This window comes from Lithobates pipiens, unplaced genomic scaffold, assembly GCF_037356315.1.
Source record: "Lithobates pipiens isolate NorthernLeopardFrog02 unplaced genomic scaffold, aLitPip1_a1.2 Scaffold_19, whole genome shotgun sequence".
Lineage (NCBI taxonomy): Eukaryota > Metazoa > Chordata > Amphibia > Anura > Ranidae > Lithobates > Lithobates pipiens.
The window spans coordinates 281076022-281098192 of NW_027507764.1; the positions used below are offsets into that span (position 1 = coordinate 281076022).

Here is a 22171-nt window from a genome sequence, read left to right on the forward strand (position 1 = left end):
TGCGTTTTTATCGAAAAAACAGGAAAAAAATTGCAACTGCCAAACTTTGCGGCCAAAACAGGTATCAGCCGATGCACTGACGTCTACCTTGTAGAACTTGGTAAACCTATGGACAGACGACCAGGTTGCCGCCTTACACACCTGAGCGACAGACGCTTGGTGTCGGAAAGGCCCAAGATATTCGATTGCTCTTGTAGAGTGGGCCGTGACTGGAAAGGGGGGCACCTGCCCCTTCAAGGCGTAGGCTTGTACTACAATCTGTCTGATCCACCTGGAAATGGTGGCCGACGAGCCCGCCATGCCTTCTTTAGGACCAGCCACCGAAACAAACAGTGAGTCTAACTTCCGAAAGTGGGCTGTGGTAGACAAGTACACCTTTAGAGCCCTAACCACATCGAGAGTGTGAAGGGCCACCTCCTTGGGGTGCTTCGGTTTAGGACACAACAATGGTAATACAAAGTCTTCATTGATATGAAACGCCGAAACCACCTTTGGTAGAAAGGACGGTTGCGGACGCAACACCACCTTATCCCTGTGGAAGACCAGATAAGACCAGAATTGACAAGCCAGCCAATTCTGAAACCCTCCTGGCCGATGTGATGGCCACTTTCTGTGAAAGGGTCAACAAGGGAATCTCCCTGATATTCTCAAACGGCGGCTTCTGAAGCGCCGTCAACACCAGGTTCAAATCCCACAGAGGTAATGGAGGACGCACCAGAGGGACTACATGCCACACCCCCTGAACAAAGGTACTCACTAATGAGTGAGACGCCAGGGGTCGCTGGAAAAAAACAGCCAGAGCTAAAATTTGCCCCTTAATGGTGCTCAACGCCAACTTCTGGTCTACACCTTGCTGAAGAAACAGCAGGATCCTGGATATAGAGAAAGAGCGCGGATGCGACCCTTTCTCCTCACACATGGAGATATAGGCCTTCCAAGTACGATGGTATATCTTCCTGGAAGAAGATTTCCGCGCCCTCAACATAGTTGGAATCACCGAGTCTGACAGACCCCGGTTCCTCAACACCTGGCTTTCAACAGCCATGCCGTTAAAGCCAGTGATGGTAAAGCAGGGTGAAAGATTGGACCTTGAGATAGGAGGTCCTCTCGCAGCTGCAGTCACCAGGGAGCGTCTGCCAAAAGACGCACCAGGTCTGTGTACAAGGGCCGCTGAGGCCAATCTGGGGCAACCAGGATTACTGGGATACCCTCAGCTTCCACTTTGCGCAGCAGGCGTGGCAACAGTTTTAGTGGAGGAAAGGCGTAGATCAGCTGGTACTGATCCCACAGAGCCACCAGCGCGTCTGACGCATCTGCCCACGGATCTCTGGTCCTGGACACGAATCTTGGTAACTTCTGATTGAGAAGGGAGGCCAATAGATCCACATTTGGTGTGCCCCACCGCAGGCACAGCAGCCTGAATATCTCCGGATACAATGCCCATTCTCCTGGGTCCAGCATCTGTCCACTCAGATAGTCCGCCTGCCAATTTTTCACCCCTGGGATGTAAATGGCCAACAGGGCCGGTACGTGTCGCTCTGCCCACCTAAGTATGTGAGCGACCTCCTGAGCAGCAGCTGAGCTTCTTGTTCCCCCTTGGTGATTTATGTACACCACAGCCGTGGCGTTGTCTGACTGTATCCTGATCGGACGCCCTTGAAGACTCATCGACCATGTGTGGAGGCACAGCCTGATCGCTCTCAATTCGAGCAGATTGATCGGCAACTTGGATTCCTCCACCGACCAGGCCCTGAGCCGACTGAATCCCCATCACTCCATCCCAGCCGCACAGACGGGCGTCCATAGTGATCACTGTCCATGTCAGAGGAAGGAACGATTTTACGGACTGAATCATCAGGGACCTCAAACACCAGATCCAGGAGTCCCTGACTGATTGACTCACCGGGATCTGCCGATAAAGGGACAACAGAGATTTGTCCCACTTCGTCAAAATCTTCTTCTGCAGGACTCTGGTGTGAAACTGGGCATAAGGTACCACCTCGAAGGAGGCTACCATGAGCCCCAGCACTTGCATGCAAAAGCGGAGCGACAACCACTTGCGGCTCATCAGTAGATTGACCGTCGATCTGAGAGTCATCAATTTGTCTGAGAAAACCTTCGCTGCCCTGGAGTCCAATAGAAACCCCAGGTACTCCAGACGCCGAGTCGGTACGACCACCGACTTCTTTGGGTTCAACAGCCACCCAAATTCTTGCAGGGTCTGCAAGGTGATCGCCACAACTTCCTCCAATTCTGAGGCAGAAGATGCTCTCAGGAGGAGATCGTCTAGTTAACCCACGATCACGATCCCGCATTGCCTCAGTAACGCCAATACTGGAGCTAGTACTTTGGTAAAGACTCGGGGGGACTGATGCCAAGCCAAAAGGAAGAGCCACAAACTGGTAGTGGGCTTCCCCGACTGCCAAACACAGAAATTTTTGATGCCGAGGGTAAATGGGTATGTGCAGGTAAGCATCCTGGATGTCCAAGGACGCCAGGGAGTCCCCTTGATGGAGTGCAGCGACTACTGAGCGAACTGATTCCATTCTGAACCTCTGCACTTTTACAAAGTAATTGAGGGCCTTCAAGTCCAAGATTGGACATACCCCTTCATTCTTGGGAACCACAAACAGATTTGAGTAGAACCCCTGGAAGCATTCCGATTCCGGAACTGGTACAATCCCCCCCTGATTCAGCAAGTCCCGTACCGCCCCTAACAGGGCCTCCTGGCGAACTTGGGACACGAGTATGCTGGAGGGGAAGAATCTGTTTGGTGGCCAAGAGAGAAACTCTATCTTGTAGCCTGTGTAAATCAGATCGCAGACCCATTGGTCGAATAACCGGGAGGTCCACCGGGCTGCAAACTCCAGAAGATGCCAAATGAGGCGCTGCAGCACCACAGCTGACACTGAAGCCTTGAATAACAGAGGGAGAGTATCCAGGGCCGTGTCAAACATACTTAAAGTGGTTGTAAACCCTTACAAACCACTTTGACCTACAGGTAAGCCTAGATTAAGGCTTACCTGTAAGTCCAAAAAATATCTCCTAAACCTACACGGTTTAGGAGATATTTGCCCGAACACAAGTACTTCTGTCTACGGTGCATGCACTGAGCGCGCCGCTGTCAATGGTGATATGCCGCGAGTGGCGGCTCCCGTGCGCATGCGCGGGAGTGATGTCATTGCGGCTTCGTCGAATGACAGCAGCGGAGAAGTGAGACCCATAAGATGGATGCTCCAGACTACAGGGAACAGCGGTGACTTCGCTGGCTCCTGTGTCAGGTAAGTGACACATAATGGACTACTATGCGATGCATAGTAGTCCAATATGCTTTACCTTTGCAGGGAATCAAAGAGGAAGTAAACCCATCAGGGTTTACTTCCTCCTTAAGGCCTTGCACTAGTTGGTCTGCTAGCTCCACGCAGACAGGGGAGGCATTCTGCTCTCCCAATTCGTGGCGCAAAAGTTTTGCCCACTCAGTCAGTGTCTGCAACACCAGTGCGGATGCCAATACAGGTCGCACGGCCGACCCCACAACCATAAACAAGGAGCGAGCCACCGCCTCGGCCTTCCTGTCCTTGGGATCCTTGAATGCAGGAGTCCCCTCAAACGGGATTGTGGTTACTTTATTTAACCTAGATACTGGGGGGTCCACAACCGGAGGAGCCAACCACTTTTTGAGAAGGCTTTGAGAAGGCTTTCCTCAAAGGGGTAACGAAAAGGTCCGTTGCGGGTGGCCCCATTCCCTGTAGATAAACTTGTCAAAATAAGTCAAATACGGGAACACCTTAGGTGAACGTGCTGGCTTGCGGGAGCCAAAAGGGACCGGTACATCAGCAGAGGGATCTGCTGGCTCCTGAATCTTCAGGGTATCACGCACAGCTGTGATAAGTGCTCCAACAAGCACTTAGTCGCGCCCGGACGGGGAATCATCCTCACTGTCCGAACGGTCCTGGTCAGAGGACGGGGGGCAGGGACCTCTTACATGCACCTTTCTTTCCACGTGCCGCCTCTATCTTAGCAACATAGCAATCAAGGACCGCTGTCAGGTTGTCCATGGGCACAGCGCTAACCGCAGGTTACCCGGTTGCTATAGCTTGGATTTTGAGGGAAGAAACACCAGTTTCTGAAGCCATGCGGACCCTAGCCTGTCTGCCACCTGCGAGGGTACTTAGGACAGTGAAGGTCCCACCCTCCTGCTGCTGCTGCCGCGTGGGGGGGTACTTAGTGCTAGACTCACCACCCGGGGGCATTCTGTGAATGCCACTAGCAGTGCCTGTAGTCCCTAGGAGGTTCCCAGTTGCAGAGAAGAGAAAACTGTGTCAGCAGCAGCAGCTATAAACAGCGGTGAAACGTTCTGCAGAGCTAGCTTCAGCATTCAGCAAAGAGCCATCCAGCATCCTGTACACACAGTGGACACAGGAAACAGCAAATGAGAGCACATGTAATGCTGCCACAAGAGAACAGCGGCGAAAAAAGCGCTTGGGCTTCAAGAAAATGGCCGCCAATGCAACTAATAGGAGATCCTAAAGAAGATGGCTGCTGAAGCTCACCAGGGGAATACCAGCTTTCCCACATCCAAGATGGCTGCTGGACAGCGCCATGCGGTGACAGAACAAAAAATAAAACCGTGCTGCCTGCCTACAGCCAGAACAACCTCCACAAACACCTTTTTGGGACCCCCCCAGACTGGGACCAGGACCAAAGCGAGCCGCATAGAGCCCCCACAGGTGAAAAAACAGCGAACACACACAGCGCATGCAGCCACCCCCATCAGAGGGGAGAAGGAGGGGTGATAGGGACTTGGGAGAGAAGATAGGGGGTGAGGTGGCCCTCCGAATCGACCCCCCAGGGAATGCCCAGCCGCTCACCCCACCGAGGCAGGGAGAGCCGTACTTACCAGTCCTGAAGAGCTGGGAGACATTCCATCACAGACCTACTCCTGCGCAGTTACAGGGTAGCTGCTGGCCCGGTATACTGTGATCCAGACAGCAGTAGCCTGGTCATATATATACCCCGGAGCATTGAAGCTCACCCACCACCTCTGGAGCTGAGGCATGTCGTGGCCTGCTGAGCCTTAGCTGCGGCCTGCTCACACTCGATGGCCGGACTACAAGGATATCATTAACCAGCCTGTCACCCAGCCGGCAGTTGATAGAAGATCTCAAGATCTTTCATCTTGCGCAAAAAGCAGCAAACCTGCAACAAAAACATGGACAGAGAGGACCCGCAGGGTTCCTAGGTCATTCTCCTTACTAGGCAAAATAAAAACTGAAGCTGCTGGGAGCAGTGAAGAGGCTTGATAGCACAGGGTCCGCCCCCCTGGGGCAGGATTAAAAGTTCTGTGCATTGTGTAAAATTTTGCCTAGTTCTCCTAATGGCAGGCTATACAACCCATTTAGTTACAGAGAGGAGCTGTGTCGGTCAGTGAATATAAGAGAAATATAAATATATGACACATTAAAATGTCACTTAAAATAGCAAAAAAAAAAAAAAAAAAAAACATATAAATCAAGATGAAACGTCCATACATGGTTAATGATTGTGTGCACATAACGGTAGTTGTAAGCTCTACATGTTTTGGGACTTTATAGCCACTCATCAGGAGCAAAACCATAGTGACCACCTATGAATAGGGAAGACAACCATATTTTAAATAGTCTAAAAAGCAAGTGGGCAAATGTAAAATAAAAAAATAAAAAAATAAACACATAAGTACATTTGACCCACGGACTTACAAATATATCTGTGCAATGGTGGTGCAGCCATGAAAGTCAAGCTAGCCAGAAATGCCACAACCCGGAGCTGAGGGAGCACGTTCGGGCGACAAACACCCAACACAGACAGCACCTGAGTAGGTCAGGGTGTAGGAAATAAACACAAGTAGGTGATGAAAGAAAGGTGGCCTCAATGAGGGGGAACCCTGAAAAACTAACAATAACTGAATGAGTGAAAAATAGTGAAGAGTATGAAGGGTGTAGGCCTGAAAGGGAGAATGAAGGACAAAATGAGCAAAAATAAGGTTGAAGACCGTGGAAAAAAAAAAGAACAAAAAAGAAAGAAAGGAAGTGATGAGAGAGATATAGAATGGAAGAGAAGAAACTGTGAAAGAGGCCACAGGAGTGAAAGAAATAGCCAAAGGGAAAGAACAGGGAATAGCCCTACACCCTCCATACTCTTCACTATATGCTGGGCAAAAAAAATTGTCTGGTCCAAAATTAATTGCTTTAAAAACAATCACTGTGAAATTTTGGGTGTTGGCCTGCACACCTGGCTGTGCTGTGAAAGTTGGAATAATTGGTGATCCCGGGTTGGAAGGCAGCCATGTTGGGTTGGCAAGACCACCTGGCCTGTATGTAGAGGCCCTGGCACTTGGGGGACGTGACACTCCAGTAGTTAGGGGATTTGAATTTCCTGTGCTGGTACTCAGGCATGATGTGGCAGCATGGTACTGGGCATTTGTTCCCAGGGACTATCGCTGGTACTGGGCCTGGGAATTTGTTCTTGGGGCCTACTGCTGGCACTGGGCCTGAGAATATAAACCTGGTAGCTGGCAGCCACCTGGTTTCCAGCGGGCCGTGCCCTTTTAGGAGGGACCCATTCTTAGAGGTCGACCGATATATCGGCCGATTGTGCTGATAAAAAGCCGATTTAGAACTACAGCGGGACTTTGAAATGACTTCTGTAAGAAGTCAGTGTAAGTTGCCTGAGTCGTCATAGAAACACTTTCCTCCTCTCTGGGCAGACTGACAAGAAAAGAACAAAATGATACAATGTTTACACTTGAATGAATGAAGTCATCTCTGTGTGTAGAAGTTCTCAGTTTAACCATTTAAAGACTAAATCTTTTCTGACACTTGTTGCTTACAAGTAAAAATCCTGTATTTTCTGCCAGAAAATCACTTAGACCCCCCCAAAAATTATATATCTTTTTTTAGCAGAGATCCTAGGGAATAAAATAGCGGTTGTTGCAATATTTTATGTCACACGGCATTTGCACAGAGGTCTTTCAAATGCATTTTTTTGGAGAAAAAAATACACTATTTAAAAAATAAAAATAAAATAAAAACAGTAAAGTTAGCCCATTTTTTTTTTATTCGTCCAAAAGTTTTGACTACCTGTTTTTATTTAATATATAGTTTTTTTTTTTTTATCTAAATCATACATACAAGTAAACTGATTGGAGGTTTGTTTTGTTTAATAAATGTTTAAATGTAAGACATTTTCTGTATCACTTATGAAGACTGCTTTCACACTGGAGCGGGCAGGTGTTGATGGTAAAACGCAAGTTTTAGCGGCTCTTTACCATAATTTTAGCGGTGCTATTTGGCTGCTAGTGGGGCGCATAAAACCCAGCTAGCGGCCAAGGAAGAGGTTAAATGCGCCCATGAAGCACTGCTGCCAAATCGCATTGCATGCGCTTCGGCAGTGGTGCCCATTCATATTGATGGGCAGGAGTGGTGGAGGAGCGGTATACACCACTCCAAACGTGCTGCTTGTAGGACTTTTTTTTAAGATCCTGCCAGCGCATCGCCTCAGTGTGAAAGCACTCTGTCTTTCACACAGACTGCAGGGGAGCCATTTTGCAGGCACTTTCCAGGCGCTATTTTTAGCCCAAAAGCGCCTGAAAAACGCCCCAGTGGGAAAGGTGTGTTAGATCAAGGGGGATTTAAAAAAAAAATAAAAATAAAGGAAAAAAATAAATAAATAAAATAAAATCGGCCTAACATATCCGCCCAAAAAAAAACCCATATCGGTCGACCTCTACCCATTCTTCCTCAGAATCATTTGACGATTCACCATTCTCAATTGGTTCAAATGCCAAGTTTGATTTGGAAGCAGAATTGGAATCTGATGAGAACCCTCCACTGCTCTCATCAGTCATGGAGAGGATCTGGAACATCTCCTCACTAGAATAAAATCTTTTGGACATAGCGCCGATAGCTGCATGGCAGGTGACGGTCATTGATGGGCTGTGCAATGAGTGGCAGGTGACGTTCACTGATAGGTGATGACGGTGTGACAGGCAATGGTCACTGATGGGCGACAGGTGAAGGCTGAGAGTCACTGATAGGTGACAGGTGATGGCTGACAGTCACTGATGGGTGATGACGGTGTGACAGGCAATGGTCACTGATGAGTGACAGGCCACAGATGGCGATGGGTGCACCGCTGACAGTCACTGATGGGTGACGGCTGACAGTCACTGATGGGTGACGGGTGATGGCTGACAGTCACTGATGGGTGACGGGCGACAAGGCAAGGTCACTGATGGGTGAAGGGTGATGGTTCACAGTCACTGATGGGTGAAAGGGCATGGTCACTGATGGGTGACGTGTGATGGATGACAGGCTATGGTCACTGATGGGGGACGGGCGCACTGTTGACGGTCACTAATGGGTGATGGCTGACGGTAACTGATGGCAGTCACTTATGTGACAGGTGCACTTTATGGGGTGACTGTTGAGTGACAGATAACAATGGAGGGGGGGGGGGGGCGATGGGACAAGTGTTGTGCTTGGTGCATACAATACACACACACAGATCGGTAACTCACTGCTCCTGGCTCTTCTCTCTTCACATTGGAAACGGTGCGTGAGGAGAGAAGAGCTGGTAACAGATAGTTACCACTCCGTGTTTAATGGCTATTTACCAGCGTCGGTGACAAGTAATGTTCCCGGGAACATGCCGCCACCAACGTGTTTGCGTGCATGCCCCGTACACAGTGGGGCGGAACCATCTGGGATCGGCCGTGATGAATTCATCATTCACGTGGTAAACAGCCATGCCCAAGGGCTGTTCACCCCCCTCAGTGGTGAGCGGTGTCTCTGTGCCACGCCACCACCGAAGGTACAGGGATGCAGGCACACAATTGCGTTCATTCCATTTAAACTGGTGGACGTCATATGACTCCTGCCCAGAACGAGAGCCACGCTGACTGGCCATCATATGACAACCAGCAGGTGGCAAGCGGTTAAAATTCCACAGTAAAATCATACTATATTGTAAGATATCATAGAGGAGGGCGCGTATGGCAGATCAGTATTGTAAAAAATTGGTCCAATGGGAGATTTTGTTTCTGACCCATTTTGAAGTAGTCTGAAAATGTCAGTTTGTAGCCAATGGGTTCATATTTGGGACTCTGTATCTTTAAATTTCAACAGAAAAATCATACCATAATGTAAATGTTATAAAGGGTGATGTATGTGTGACAATTCTGTAATCATTATTCTATATAGTGTGCCATCTAGTTTTTCTCTGTTGAACATCCAGCCAAAAAACAATTGTCTGATTTGGAACTGTCTGATGGCTTGACTCCAGTTCCTTACCAGTGATTAAATGGAAAGCGCACTGGAATGTCTTGACAAAAGGACATGGAAAAAAGCAGGTCTCTCTGGTAACAGACTTACTACCGTTTCTAACAGGAAACGAAAATAATACACTAAAAGTGAGGAAGGGTCAACAATCCAGGCACATAACTTCATAAAAAGTAACAACGGTATCCGCACAACGCAGTTGACAAATTAACTAATGCAACAAATAGTGAACTGTACACTACCTTTTTACTCCTAAGAAGTCGAATCAGTTAAATCATCAAGATATAACTTGCACCAAGTTACATTACTTCCGCCGCTGAAACGCAAATCCTTGTGGAATCGTCCACATATGACAAAACAAACAAAGTAAAAGATTTGCAGGGATTGCATACGCTTTATCTTAACAAAAATGTTTATATTTTAAATGAATACATGACAAGCTGCCCTACATTACTAGGTATGCAAAATTTCAATAATGTGCAATTTGTAATTTCCCCACGTTAGTCAAATGGTACATTCCATATAGATGTTTCCAGAATCTGCCGTAAAGTAAACGCTGATGCGCATGCGCGGTACAGAAGCCATTTGGGTAGTTTCAGCGTGTGTTTGCCACTGATTTGAGCTCTTCTTTTGGCTTTGCGTACATTCCTTATTGTTATCATGTCTGCATTGGGCACGCTGGCATTTGATGAGTATGGACGACCTTTTATCATCATCAAGGATCAAGAGCGCAAGTCACGCTTGTCCGGGTTGGAGGCTCTTAAGGTAAGAAGTAAAATAAAATTTGTGATGGAAAGCAGCGATAATGCTGCTAATGAGAGCACATATACCGACTTTTTCTGTAATCTTGTTGGTAGGGATGGCTTGGAAACCAAGCTAATTGACAATTGTTGCCGCATTTCACTAGCATGTGCTGCACGTTTAAAGTGTGACGCCATTTTAAAATGTTTTCAGCACACCGTACGAAACCAGCCGTTTATGAACTATGACACGCCATACTTCAGCACACAGTGGGAAACCAGCCTGTTATTTAGAACCAGCAATTTGTTCCTCGTTAGTGTGTGTTTTTTTATTATTCAGTGATGTTACACAGAGTGGTCCCTTACCCTCTGTTGGTATCCCCCCCCCCCCCCATATTAGAGACACAGTGCTGGTAAGCGTTGCCCCCACCCCCCCCCCCCCCCCTTTTTTTTTTTTTTTTTTTTTTTTTTTTTTCTCTCTTAATGCAGAACCTGCTCTAAAGTGGTTATAAAGTCGAAATAGTTTTTTTATATCTTAAAGTGGAAGCTCCGCTGATGTTTCCTCCCTCTGCAACACTGCCCCAGTGCCACATTTTGCCACTGGGGGGGGGGGGGGGGGTTCAGAAGCTCGACAAATTAAAATTTTACTATCCATAGGTGATGCTTTTTTACAGGTTATCGCTTTAGATTTACAGAGTAGGTCTAGTGCTAGAACTACTGCCTATGGTCTGCCATTTGCGGTGATGCCTCACATGTAGGGGACGCTGTTTGTATGCGAGCAATGGGTGGGGGTGGGCTTTTTTTTTTTTTTTTTTTTTTTTCTCATATGACAGGTACTTTTTATGGAGAGAGTTGGGCTTTTTTTTTTTTTTTTTTTTCCCCTGGTAAGCCTATAATAGGGCTTACCTGTAGGAAAGATTAATATCTCCTAAACCATGCACAGTTTAGGAGATATTCACCCTGCATGCTGACGTTAGCGGCACTAAAGGTTAGGTATATCATGCAAAGCTTGTTGCCGGAACTGAGGGTCTCCTGTGACAGCATCGTGGCTCTGGCCACTCATTCCACAGCGCCAGAGCCCATGATCCTGGAAGAAATTGTCAGACTTCTCTGTGAGCGGGTGCCACTGGAAGGTGAGCGTTTCATAATGTGCTAGTATGCGTTACATACTAGCACATTATGGCATTGCAAGTTCTTTTTGCGGTTTTCATTGGAAGCACTGGCTGGTTGTTCGGGTTTCCAGGTGAGCCGCCGCCACCACCAGTTTACCTGTCAGGACACAATAGAACAGCAGGGGAAATCGGGGGTATTCAGCTAGTTTGGTACAGCGGCTCCCCCTAAGCTGTTGGGTTTTGTCGGATGACTCGGGTACCTATGCCCGGAAGTGGGAGCAAAATACCTGTATTAGACAGGTATCTGCCCCCCCCCCCCCCCCCCGAAAGGTGCCAAACGTGACCCCAGAGGTGGGGAAGATTCCAAAAAGTGGAAGTTCCATTTTTGGGTGGAACGCTGCTTTAAGTGAGTTTTTGTACCTGTAGTTTAACTTTTTTGGTTTCGGGAGGCAAGTCTTATAGCTCCAGAAATGCACTTAATTTCACATTTAAAATACATACATGGACAGTTTTAGCTTCCAAAAAATATATACCGTATATACTCGAGTATAAGCCGAGATTTTCAGCCTCTTTTTTGAGGCTGAAAGTGCCCCCCTCGGCTTATACTCGAGTCATCGCTGTCTGCCTGCTCGATCAGCGTGTCGAGCAGACAGACAGCGGCCATTCTATAATTCAAAAGCCGCGCCTCCGGCTCCGCCTTCGCCTGTGATAGGCGGAACACTGAATTTCCCAGCAGCCTGTGTTCCGCCTATCACGGACATCGTCTCATCCTCGTACTACGGACGAGGATGAAAGGATGTCCGTGATAGGCGGAACACAGACTGCTGGGAAATTGTGTTCCGCCTATCACAGACAGGGAGGCGCGGCATTTGAACAGGGGAATGGGCGCCGACGAAGAGCGGTGATCCTGGGACGGGACCGGACGGAGGCTCGGCTCGGGACGGGACGGGACCGGACGGAGGCTCGGCTCGGGACGGGACGGGACCGGACGGAGGCTCGGCTCGGGACGGGACGGGACCGGACGGAGGCTCGGCTCGGGACGGGACGGGACCGGACGGAGGCTCGGCTCGGGACGGGACGGGACCGGACGGAGGCTCGGCTCGGGACGGGACGGGACCGGACGGAGGCTCGGCTCGGGACGGGACGGGACCGGACGGAGGCTCGGCTCGGGACGGGACCGGACGGAGGCTCGGCTCGGGACGGGACCGGACGGAGGCTCGGCTCGGGACGGGACCGGACGGAGGCTCGGCTCGGGACGGGACCGGACGGAGGCTCGGCTCGGGACGGGACCGGACGGAGGCTCGGCTCGGGACGGGACCGGACGGAGGCTCGGCTCGGGACGGGACCGGACGGAGGCTCGGCTCGGGACGGGACCGGACGGAGGCTCGGCTCGGGACGGGACCGGACGGAGGCTCGGGACGGGACCGGACGGAGTCTCGGGACGGGACCGGACGGAGTCTCGGGACGGGACCGGACGGAGTCTCGGGACGGGACCGGACGGAGTCTCGGGACGGGACCGGACGGAGTCTCGGGACGGGACCGGACGGAGGCTCGGGACACACACACACACACACACACATACACATACACATATGGATGGACACACACACACACACAGGGATGGATGGATGGACACACACACAGGGATGGATGGATGGACACACACACACACGGGGATGGATGGATGGACACACACACAGGGATGGACAGGCATATCTCACCCTCGGCTTATACACGAGTCAATAGGTTTCCCAGTTTTATGGGGGTAAATTGGGGGCCTCGGCTTATACTCGGGTCGGCCTATACTCGAGTATATACGGTACTTGTGTTCAGCCAACCTTGTGATTCAGGAACCCCTGCTAGATGGCATCATCAGGACCTTGATCTCAACTGCAGCAGCAGAATAGCTGGAAATTGAGGGCTGCTATTCTGTACATGGACATACTTTTCACTAAGCCTACATTTCTGTATTAACTTTTTTTTTTTTTTTGGTCTTATGTACCAATTATGTGCTTTATTTATATTTTACCAATATTTGTACAGATACTCCATCTCTAACCACCTAATTGGTAACCAGTTTGTTCAAATTAGGGGTATTAGGACTATAAGTCGTTGGTATCTGTGCATAATTTACCATCATTCTGTACTCTTTATTTTAAAATGTATTTGCTGACAGACTATTTCATGAGGTGATTTTATTTTTATTTTTGTTCTAATGTATTTGGTAATTTCACATAAAGTATTTTGTTCAGTAGTGAACTTTGTTGCTTTTCACATATGAAATTTTTGTCATGTCAGTAATTTATTTTTTTTTTTTTTCTTCCCCCCCCCCCCCCCCCCCCCCCCCTTCCAGTCTCACATCATGGCGGCTAAGGCAGTTGCTAACACTTTAAGAACATCATTGGGACCCAATGGTAAGTTATCTCTCAACTACTCATTTTAAATAGAAAGCACTTCCTGCAGAATTGGTTTTCTATGGTACTGAATGGATTTCTAGCAATGTCATCATTTTGAGTTTCCCCAATCATCTTCAAGGACAGCCACCTGAGCAATGATTGTTTCCTGTAGTGGAAATAACCGCAGGCCAAACAGATTAAGGGCCTTCTCGTCACTAATCCAGGGGGTATGATGTCATTCCAGATTCAGTCTGCAGTCCAGGATGGCATCCAAATCAGGGTCACTTCTGTGTGTGACATAAGTCCACCCAGGACACATGAAGAGGCAGGGTTTAGGTGATACGTCTGGATCCTGGAGCTCCAGCTGTGGTCTTTAACCACTTTCAGACCGGACCATTTTGCTGGTCAATGACCAGAGGTCTTTTTACAATTTGGCGCTGCTTTAACTGGTAATTGCGCGGTCATGCAATGTTGTACCCAAACAAAATTTGCGTCCTTTTTTTCCCACAAATAGAGCTTTCTTTTAAAGGTATTTGGCTGACTCTGCGATTTTTATTTTTTGCGATCTAAACGTAAAAAGACCGCAAATTTTGAAAAAAATAAATTTTCTACTTTTTGTTATTAGAAAAATCCAATAAACTCAATTTTAGTCATACATTTAGGCCAAAATGTATTCAGCCACATGTCTTTGGTAAAAAAAAGTAAATAACTGTATATTTATTGGTTTGCGCAAAAGTTGTCACATCTACAAACTAAGGTACGTTTTCTGGAATTTACGCAGCTTTTAGTTTATGACTGCCTATCTCATTTCTTGAGGTGCTAAAATGGCAGGGCAGTACAAAACCCCCCCCAAATGACCCCATTTTGGAAAGTAGATACCCTAAGGAAATTGATAAGAGGCATGTTGAGCCCGTTGAATATTTTATTTTTTTGCCTCAAGCGATTGAATAATGACAAAAAATTTTTTTTATATATATATAATTTTACACAAAGTTGTCACTAAATGATGTATTGCTCACACATGGTTATATGTGGAATTGTACCCCAAAATACATTCAGCTGCTTCTCCTGAGTACGGGGATACCACATGTGGTCGACTTTTTGGAAGCCTAGCCGCATACGGGGCCCCGAAAGCCAAGCACCGCCTTCAGGATTTCTAAGGGCATACATATGTCATATTACTCCTCACTACCGATCACAGTTTTGAAGGCCATAAAATGCCAAGATGGCACAAAACCCCCACAAATGACCCCATTTTAGAAAGTAGACACCCCAAGCTATTTGCTGAGAGGCATGTTGAGTCCATGGAATATTTTATATTTTGCCACAAGTTGCGGGGAAATTACAAACTTTTATTTTATTTTTATTTTTTTTCACAAAGTTGTCACTTAATGATATATTGCTCACACATGCTATGGGCATATGTGAAATGACACCCCAAAATAAGTTCTGCTTCTCCTGAGTACGGGGATACCACATGTGTGGGACTTTTTGGGAGCCTAGCTGCGTACGGGGCCCCGAAAACCAAGCACCGCCTTCAGGCTTTCTAAGGGCGTACATTTTTGACTTCACTCCTCACTACCTATTACAGTTTTTTGAAGGCCATAAAATGCCAAGATGGCACAAACCCCCCCCCCCCCCCCCCCCAAATGACCCCATTTTGGAAAGTAGACACCCCTAAATTTAGGGGTACACTAGTGAGACTCGCAGGTAAAAAAGCACCTAGGCTGTCAGCGACTGTATCAAAACGCTATAAGAAAAACTGTTAGCGATCGCAGGGATCAGGCCTGACTCTGCAAACGCTGCAGTTATGTGTGTTGTGTTTTGTAAGTGACAGTGATCGATCGATACTGCACTTGGGTGGGCTGGTCTGGGCTTGGCGGAGGGGCTAAACGCAGGTGCTAGCAGGTATCTGGGCTGATCCCGCTAACAATGCGTTTTGGGAAACCTAAACTGCTGGCGACGCTAATATAGATCTGATCAGATACTATATACTAAGGGAGGTGTATGCTTTGTGCGTGGGTGTTAGCGGTACTGGCACTAACCTGACGCTGCCTGGGGCGACGCAGACCTTATCTGACCCTCAAACTTATATCACCCGCCGGGTGATCAGGGGGTTAAACCTTTATTAGGTAATAAATGGCGGGTGCCCTGAAACTATAAAAAAATAACCAACCAGCGTCACCTGTAACAGTTATATGGTGAATACTGGTGAAAGGGTTAACTAGGGGGCAATCAGGGGGCTTTATGCGGTAGTATATGGGGGTCCCTGGCGCTATAAAAAGCTGCGGCGAACCTAAATACCTACCTGCCTAACTAGCGTCACCTGTGACACTAATACAGCGATCAGAAAAATGATCGCTTATTAGGCTGGGTTCACACTGGAGCGATGCAGGAACGCCACGAATCTGCAGCGGGTTCCCGCATCGCATGCCTCCCGGCGGCAGTTCACACTGCCCTATGCAAACTGCTGGGAGTGTCAGTGAAATGTTAATGACAGCCCCAGATCAGTTCGCATATCGCAGTGCGATCTGTAAACTCGGATCGCATGGTGTGAACACCCATGTGATCCGATTCTGCTGCGGACCAAAAAAAGGGTCCCGTGCGAATTTGCGGCGGGTGCGACGCAAATTCAGCCATACTATCTGTATGGCTGAACTCGAATCGCACAGAGATCGGATGTGATTTGCACTGCAGTGCGGTGCGAATCACATCTGTTCTCATAAACCGCTGCAATGTGAACCCAGCCTTAGTGACACTGGCGACGGGGGGTGATCACGGGGTTAAACCTTTATTGGGGGGGGGGGTTAGGGGGGTACCTTAGAACTAAAGGGGGCTAGCCCTAACAGTTATTACAGTCACAAATGACACCAATGCAAAAAAAAAATGCAATTGGTGTCACTGTGACGGGGGGGAAGGGGGGGGGGGTGAGTGTACCTGGCATGTTCTACTGTGTAGTGTCGTGTTGGTGCAACTCACCGATCCTCGGTGCCGGAACGAAAAATACCGACACGGAGGAGAGATTACATCACTTCCTCTGCCTGTGTTTACATTACAGGAGAGGAAGTGATGTCACGCCTCACTTCCATTCGTCAGGAGCGATCGCGAGGGGGTGGCCATGAACGAATCGCCGCCCCCTCATCCCGGATCGCTGCTGAACGGATACCGACCGGCACCGGGGTGGGGCCCGATCAGGCCCCCCACCCGCGGGAAGGCAGGGACGTACAGGTACGCCCATATGCCTGCCCATGCCATTCTGTCGACGTACATCGGCGGTCGGCAAGTGGTTAAAAAGAGACCTTGGGGTGGTCAAGCCTAGCTGGTTACCTTATTTGCCTGGACAGAGTGTGCAATTTTAAATTTTTTTTTTTTTTTTAATTTTTTTTTTTTTTTTAATACTTTTCTCTTATTGTCTTCATGGACAGCCTCTGAGACATGGGGCTTCTCCCTCCTGGACAGGAAACGCATTCACCCAAATGGTTAAAAGAAGGTCCACCAGGCCCTCCCCTTCAGTTTTTGTTTCCTGCCGGACGGGAAGCAGGCATGTGAGGAACCTGAGGAGCTCTGTGTCCCAGGACTGTCTTGGATGAGCTTCTGGCTTACCTTCTCCTCTGCACAAAGCACCCCTCTGTCTTAGGCAGTGAAAAGAGGGCTGCTAGCACACCACTGCCTAAAAACTTGGGGAGAGTTGGACGTCTGTAGAGCGGCAGGTCCCTACCTCCATTTCACTGCACAAATCAAAACATTGCGGGGGGCGCATGCTACCTTGCTCTTCCGGGTATAGGACGTGCGCGTGTCGGAGGAGGGGTGTCTGTGTTCCAATGAATGGGAGTGACATGGCTTCCGGTGGAGCCGCGTCATCAAGGGGAGCCGTGAGACAAAGGTTCTGGTCTCCAGGCGCAGCGTGTGGCTTGTTGGGCATCTGGAGCCTGTGCAGATCCAGCAGAGGCTGTGACAACACAGGAGCAATGGAGGTCACTGCAGCAGTTCAGACAGTCGACTCCAGTTCTTCTGGCACCTCTCAGGTAAGTGTGGTGAGGGCAGACCATGGCTTACTCTGGGAGGGGTTAGGGTCCTTGTGGCCAACGACCTTCCCTGGGTGGGGAACCACAGGTAAAGTTTATTTCTTGTCTGTTTGTTTTTTTTTTTTTTTTCCCCTTCAACCTTTATATTCTGGCTCGCCGGGAAGCCCTGTTTGGGGCAATACAGGACCTGCTGTTGCGCGGGGTGATAGTGCCTGTACCAACGCCGGAAAGGTTTCAGGGATTCTACTCCAATCTGTCTGTAGTCCCAGAGAAGGAAGGGGTCTGTCCAGTCCTGGACCTCAAGGCCCTCAACAGCTTTGTGAAGGTACATAAATTGTAAAATATAAAAAGGTCTCACCACTCAGATAAAAGATAAATGATGAAAGCATACCATCATCCAAGATTATATAAAATTGAAGGTCGAGAAACCTGGTTCCCCTATCAGGCTTATCAAAAGCAGAAATGAGCTAAAGGACTATTACGGTACAGATAGAAATATTGATAACCAATAATTTAAACCAGAAAAATATGTATATATTCCAATAATAAAACAATTAATGGTATACAAAGTGGTACAGGTGATGACATATTTCAACTAGTTTAGCTCTAACTGAGCTTCTTCAGGAAATGCATACGTCTGTGAAAAACATAAAGTAACTAGAACAGGAAAAACAATCTAAAATACAAAGCTTTGTGAAGGTACAAATGTTCAGGGTGGAATTAGTTCACTCAGTGGTTACTGCACTCCATCAGGGGAATTTTATATCATCCCTGGACATCAAGGATGCATACTTGCATGTTCCCATATGCATCAGAGGTTGCTGCAATTTGTGGCCTGGGATGAGCACTACCAATTTGTAGCTCTCCCTTTTTGGCCTGGCATCAGCAGCGAGGGTCTTCACCAAGGTGCTGGGGCCCAATTTTGGCTTTACTAAGGCAGCAAGGGATCGCAGTTGTGGGTTACCTGGATAACCTCCTTTTTGAGGGCAGCTACCGCCTCATAATTGAGGTAGGTTGTGGCAATCGCCATGCAAACTCTTCGGGAGGTGGTTGGGCGCTGAACCTACATAAGTCAGTGTTGGTACACTCTCAACGCATGGAGTACCTGGACCTGCTTCTCGACTCCTCAGTCTTTCTCCCTTCGGACAAATTGCAGACTCTTCAAGCTGCGGTAAAGTTGTTGGTGTCCCGCAGGTGGTCGTCACTGCGTTTTTTTTGCATGCAAGTCCTGGGTGTCATGGTAGCCACTTTCAAGGCGGTACCATATGCTCAATTCCACACTCGCGTCTTGCAAAAGGAGATCCTGTCCAAATGGGACAAATCTGTTGTCCTTAGATTGTCAAATTCGGGTGAGCCAGCTAGTCAGGGATTCCCTGCTCTGGTGGCTGAGGTCGCCAGCCCTTCGCTCTGGGAAGTCGTTCCTTCCTATTCATTGGATGGTGGTCACAACGGATGCCAGCCTGACCGGTTGGGGGGGAAGTTTGGGGCGTGCAGTTGGCCCAGGGTCGCTGGACTCGGGACATAACCTGTCTGCCAATCAACGTGCTAGAACTTCAGGCGGTGCCTCTCCACATGGTCAGAGGCTGCAGCGGCATCCAGTCAGACAACGCCACAGTAGTGGCGTAGGTCACAAATCAAGGAGGGACAAGGAGTTTGGCTGCAGCACTGGAGGCTGCTAATCCTGCAGTTGGCAGAGCTGCACGTGCCGGCTCTGTCGGCCATGTACATTCCGCGCATAGGAAATGGGCTAGCAGACTACCTAGTCCGATGCTGGACCAAGGGTAATGGTCGCTACATCTGGATGTATTTCGGCTCCTTTGTCTAAGGTGGGGCACGCCAGATGTGGATCTCTTGGCTTCTCGACTCAATCAGAAGGTACAGAGGTTTGTGGCCAGGTCAAAGGATCCCTGGGCGGATGCGGCAGACACATTGCTGGCTCCATGGGGACATTATCACCTGATTTATGGTGGCTCAGAAACTTTCCTTAAAGCGGTTCTGCACCTTTAAAAAAAAAAAAAAAAAAAGACAGCAGCTACAAATATTGCAGCTGCTGACTTTTCTTTTACAAAGGTTTTTATTATAAAGTAATAAGTTTATGTTCCAATACAATAGGCTTGCATAAAGATTTCAGTACAGGTGTTGCACAGTATAGTATAATCCAAGCTAACCATGTATACAATTCCCAGATCCGAGCAGACCCTGGGTGTCGCACAGCTGCAACACAAACGTGGCCTTCAATATGCAGGAAGCCCATAGTAATCATATCCAGAAAGTTAGTAAAATGAGAGGAGGAGGAAGATGTACAAAGGGTCAAGAATAGATTAGATGTTGAGATTGGAAAGCAGGGGAGGAGTAGCGAGGGTCAGAAGAGAAGAAAAAGAAGCAGCTGCTGACTTTTAATAAATTGACACTTGCCTGTCCCAGGGTCCAGCAATGTCGGCGGCAGATGACGAACGATCGCTCGTCTCTCTGCTGCCCCCGCCGCCATCCTCTGTCAGGGAATTGGGAAGTGAAGCGTTGCAGCTTCACTGCCCGCTTCCCTGCTGCGTGTCTCTGCTGGTCCCCGCTGTGTCCTGGGAACTGTTTCCCAGAACACAAGGGGGGGTATCTTCGGTGGTCTGTCCCGGAAGTGGGTGCAGATACCTGGATTATCCAGGTAACTGCGCCCCCCTCCCCCCTGAAAGGTGCCAATTGTGGCACCAGAGGGGGGGAGGGATCAGATGAGCGGAACTTCCACTTTAGGGTGGAGAACCGCTTTAATTGCCATTAAGGGGCAGATATCTGCTTTTGGCTGTCGTCCCACCACCCGTTGAGCCTTGGTGACCCATTCATTGGTGAGTATTTGTTCAGAGGGTTCGATATGTGGCCCCCTCCACTTAAACCACCATTTGAAAACATTAGGGAGATTCTCAACCCCCCCCCAAGCTTTCTAGTGGCTATTACATCTGCCAGGAGTGTTTCTCAGTTGGTGGCCTTGTCGTGTAAGTCTCCCTACTTGATCCTCCAAGGATAAAGCGGTGCTGCATCCACTGCCTTCGTTTCTGCCAAAGGTTGTTTTGGCCTTCCCTCTAAATGAGGACTTTGTGCTTCCGTCCTTATGTCCTTTGCCATTACACCCTGAAGAGGTTGCTTTGCTCTGCAGGTGTATGTCTGTCTGCTATGGCTCCTTTTTGGAGGTCGGACTCGCTGTTTCCATCGGTGGCTGGTCTGAAGAAGGGACTGGCGGTCTCATTGGCTACTATTTCTCGGTGGATCAGACAGATTGTGGTTTAGGCTTATGCCATAAGGGGTGGATGCCTCCCTTTCCTGTCACGGCACATTCTACCAGGGCAATTGGTGCCTCCTGGGCTAAGACGGTGACCTGGTCGTCGGTTCACTTTCAATACATTTTTACAAGGTTGATGTGAGCGCATCTTCGGATGCTTACTTCAGCTGCAAGGTCTTGCAGGCAGCTGTTTAAGGTTGCGACTCCTCTGTCGAGGAGCTCTGGTTGTTATGGGTAGAGTTAGTGCTACCCCTCGTCTTTTGACACGTCTTGGAGACGTCCTTAAGGTCAAGGTGAAGATGCTGTGTCTGTCAAACGAAACAGAAAATAGGATCTTTGTACTCTCCGTAACTTCCTTGTCTCTGAAGTTCATTGATGGACACAGCACCCACCCTTCCTACTTATGTCCTGCTTTTGACTAACTGAGCTGCTGGATGCAGTGTGGGGGCAGGGGGGGAGGTTATAGCCAGTAGGACCTCCCCCTGGGTGGTACTGTGCAGTTTTGCTTTTTTTCAACACTTTCTGCCTGCGTCTGTCAATGAACTTGGAGAAAAGGATTTTACGCTGAGTACAAAAAAATAGGATTTAAGGATGTTTCAAACAGTTTGTGTGTGTGTGGGTTTTTTTTTTTATTTTATTTATTTTTTTTCCTCTCTCTCTCTCTCTCTCTCTCAGATGGGTTTGTTTCAGGGGAAAAAGGGGGGGGATGCAGACCTGGACTGTAAAGAGGTTACTATAGGCAACAAATAGTTCAATATTGATCAATTTTAAATACTATATTTTATTGTTATATATAATAATTTACCATAAATTGCTTAAAACCAAGTGCAATTCATAGGTTGCCCATACAGATAAACAATGAATTCACCACAGATGAATGTAACTCACAGGACGCACATAACATTTACAACAATACACACGACGCAGGTCCATGCCAGTTGCTATAAACTATTGCAACCGTTAATATTGAGTATCGAGGTTATATATAATCTGGATAAGCATGATTAAAAATTCCCAAATGGTCACTATACGGTTAACCAATAGTTTCGAGCAAACTGAGCAGAAGGGATGAATTAATGGACAAGATTGAAACAAATTAGCATAAATTATAATTAATAATATTTCAGGCTAAGTACCCTGTTTTCCCTAAAATAAGACCTAGTGTGATTGTCGGTGATAGCTGCAATAAAAGCCCTACCCCCCAAATAAGCCCTAGTTAAAGTCCTTGTAGGTCTTCTTTTTCAGGGTAGGGCTTATTTTTGAGGAAACAGAGTAGGGCTTATTTGGGTGGTAGGTCTTATATTGCAGCCAACTCC

At 48.2% G+C, this 22171-nt stretch overlaps 2 protein-coding genes across 7 annotated transcripts in view; one reads left to right on the plus strand and one right to left on the minus strand.

Annotated features, from left to right (window-relative positions):
- The window catches only part of ATPSCKMT (ATP synthase c subunit lysine N-methyltransferase), a 547044-nt gene extending 537362 nt beyond the window's left edge, over positions 1-9682 (minus strand). For 2 of the 6 annotated variants that reach the window (XM_077491969.1, XM_077491968.1), the window contains exon 1: positions 9560-9654. The gene's annotated coding sequence lies outside the window, so the exon portion shown is untranslated. Of the gene's footprint in view, positions 1-9559 lie in introns of all 6 variants that reach the window. The other 4 variants (XM_077491965.1, XM_077491966.1, XM_077491967.1 and 1 more) reach the window with 4 other exon arrangements.
- A 185-nt stretch (positions 9683-9867) lies between these two features.
- Positions 9868-22171, plus strand: part of CCT5 (chaperonin containing TCP1 subunit 5) — a gene marked incomplete in the record, with an annotated part of 307206 nt that continues 294902 nt past the window's right edge. Inside the window, 2 exon segments of the mRNA XM_077491963.1 lie at positions 9868-10082; positions 13523-13583. Coding sequence (XP_077348089.1) covers positions 9978-10082; positions 13523-13583 — 166 coding nt within the window.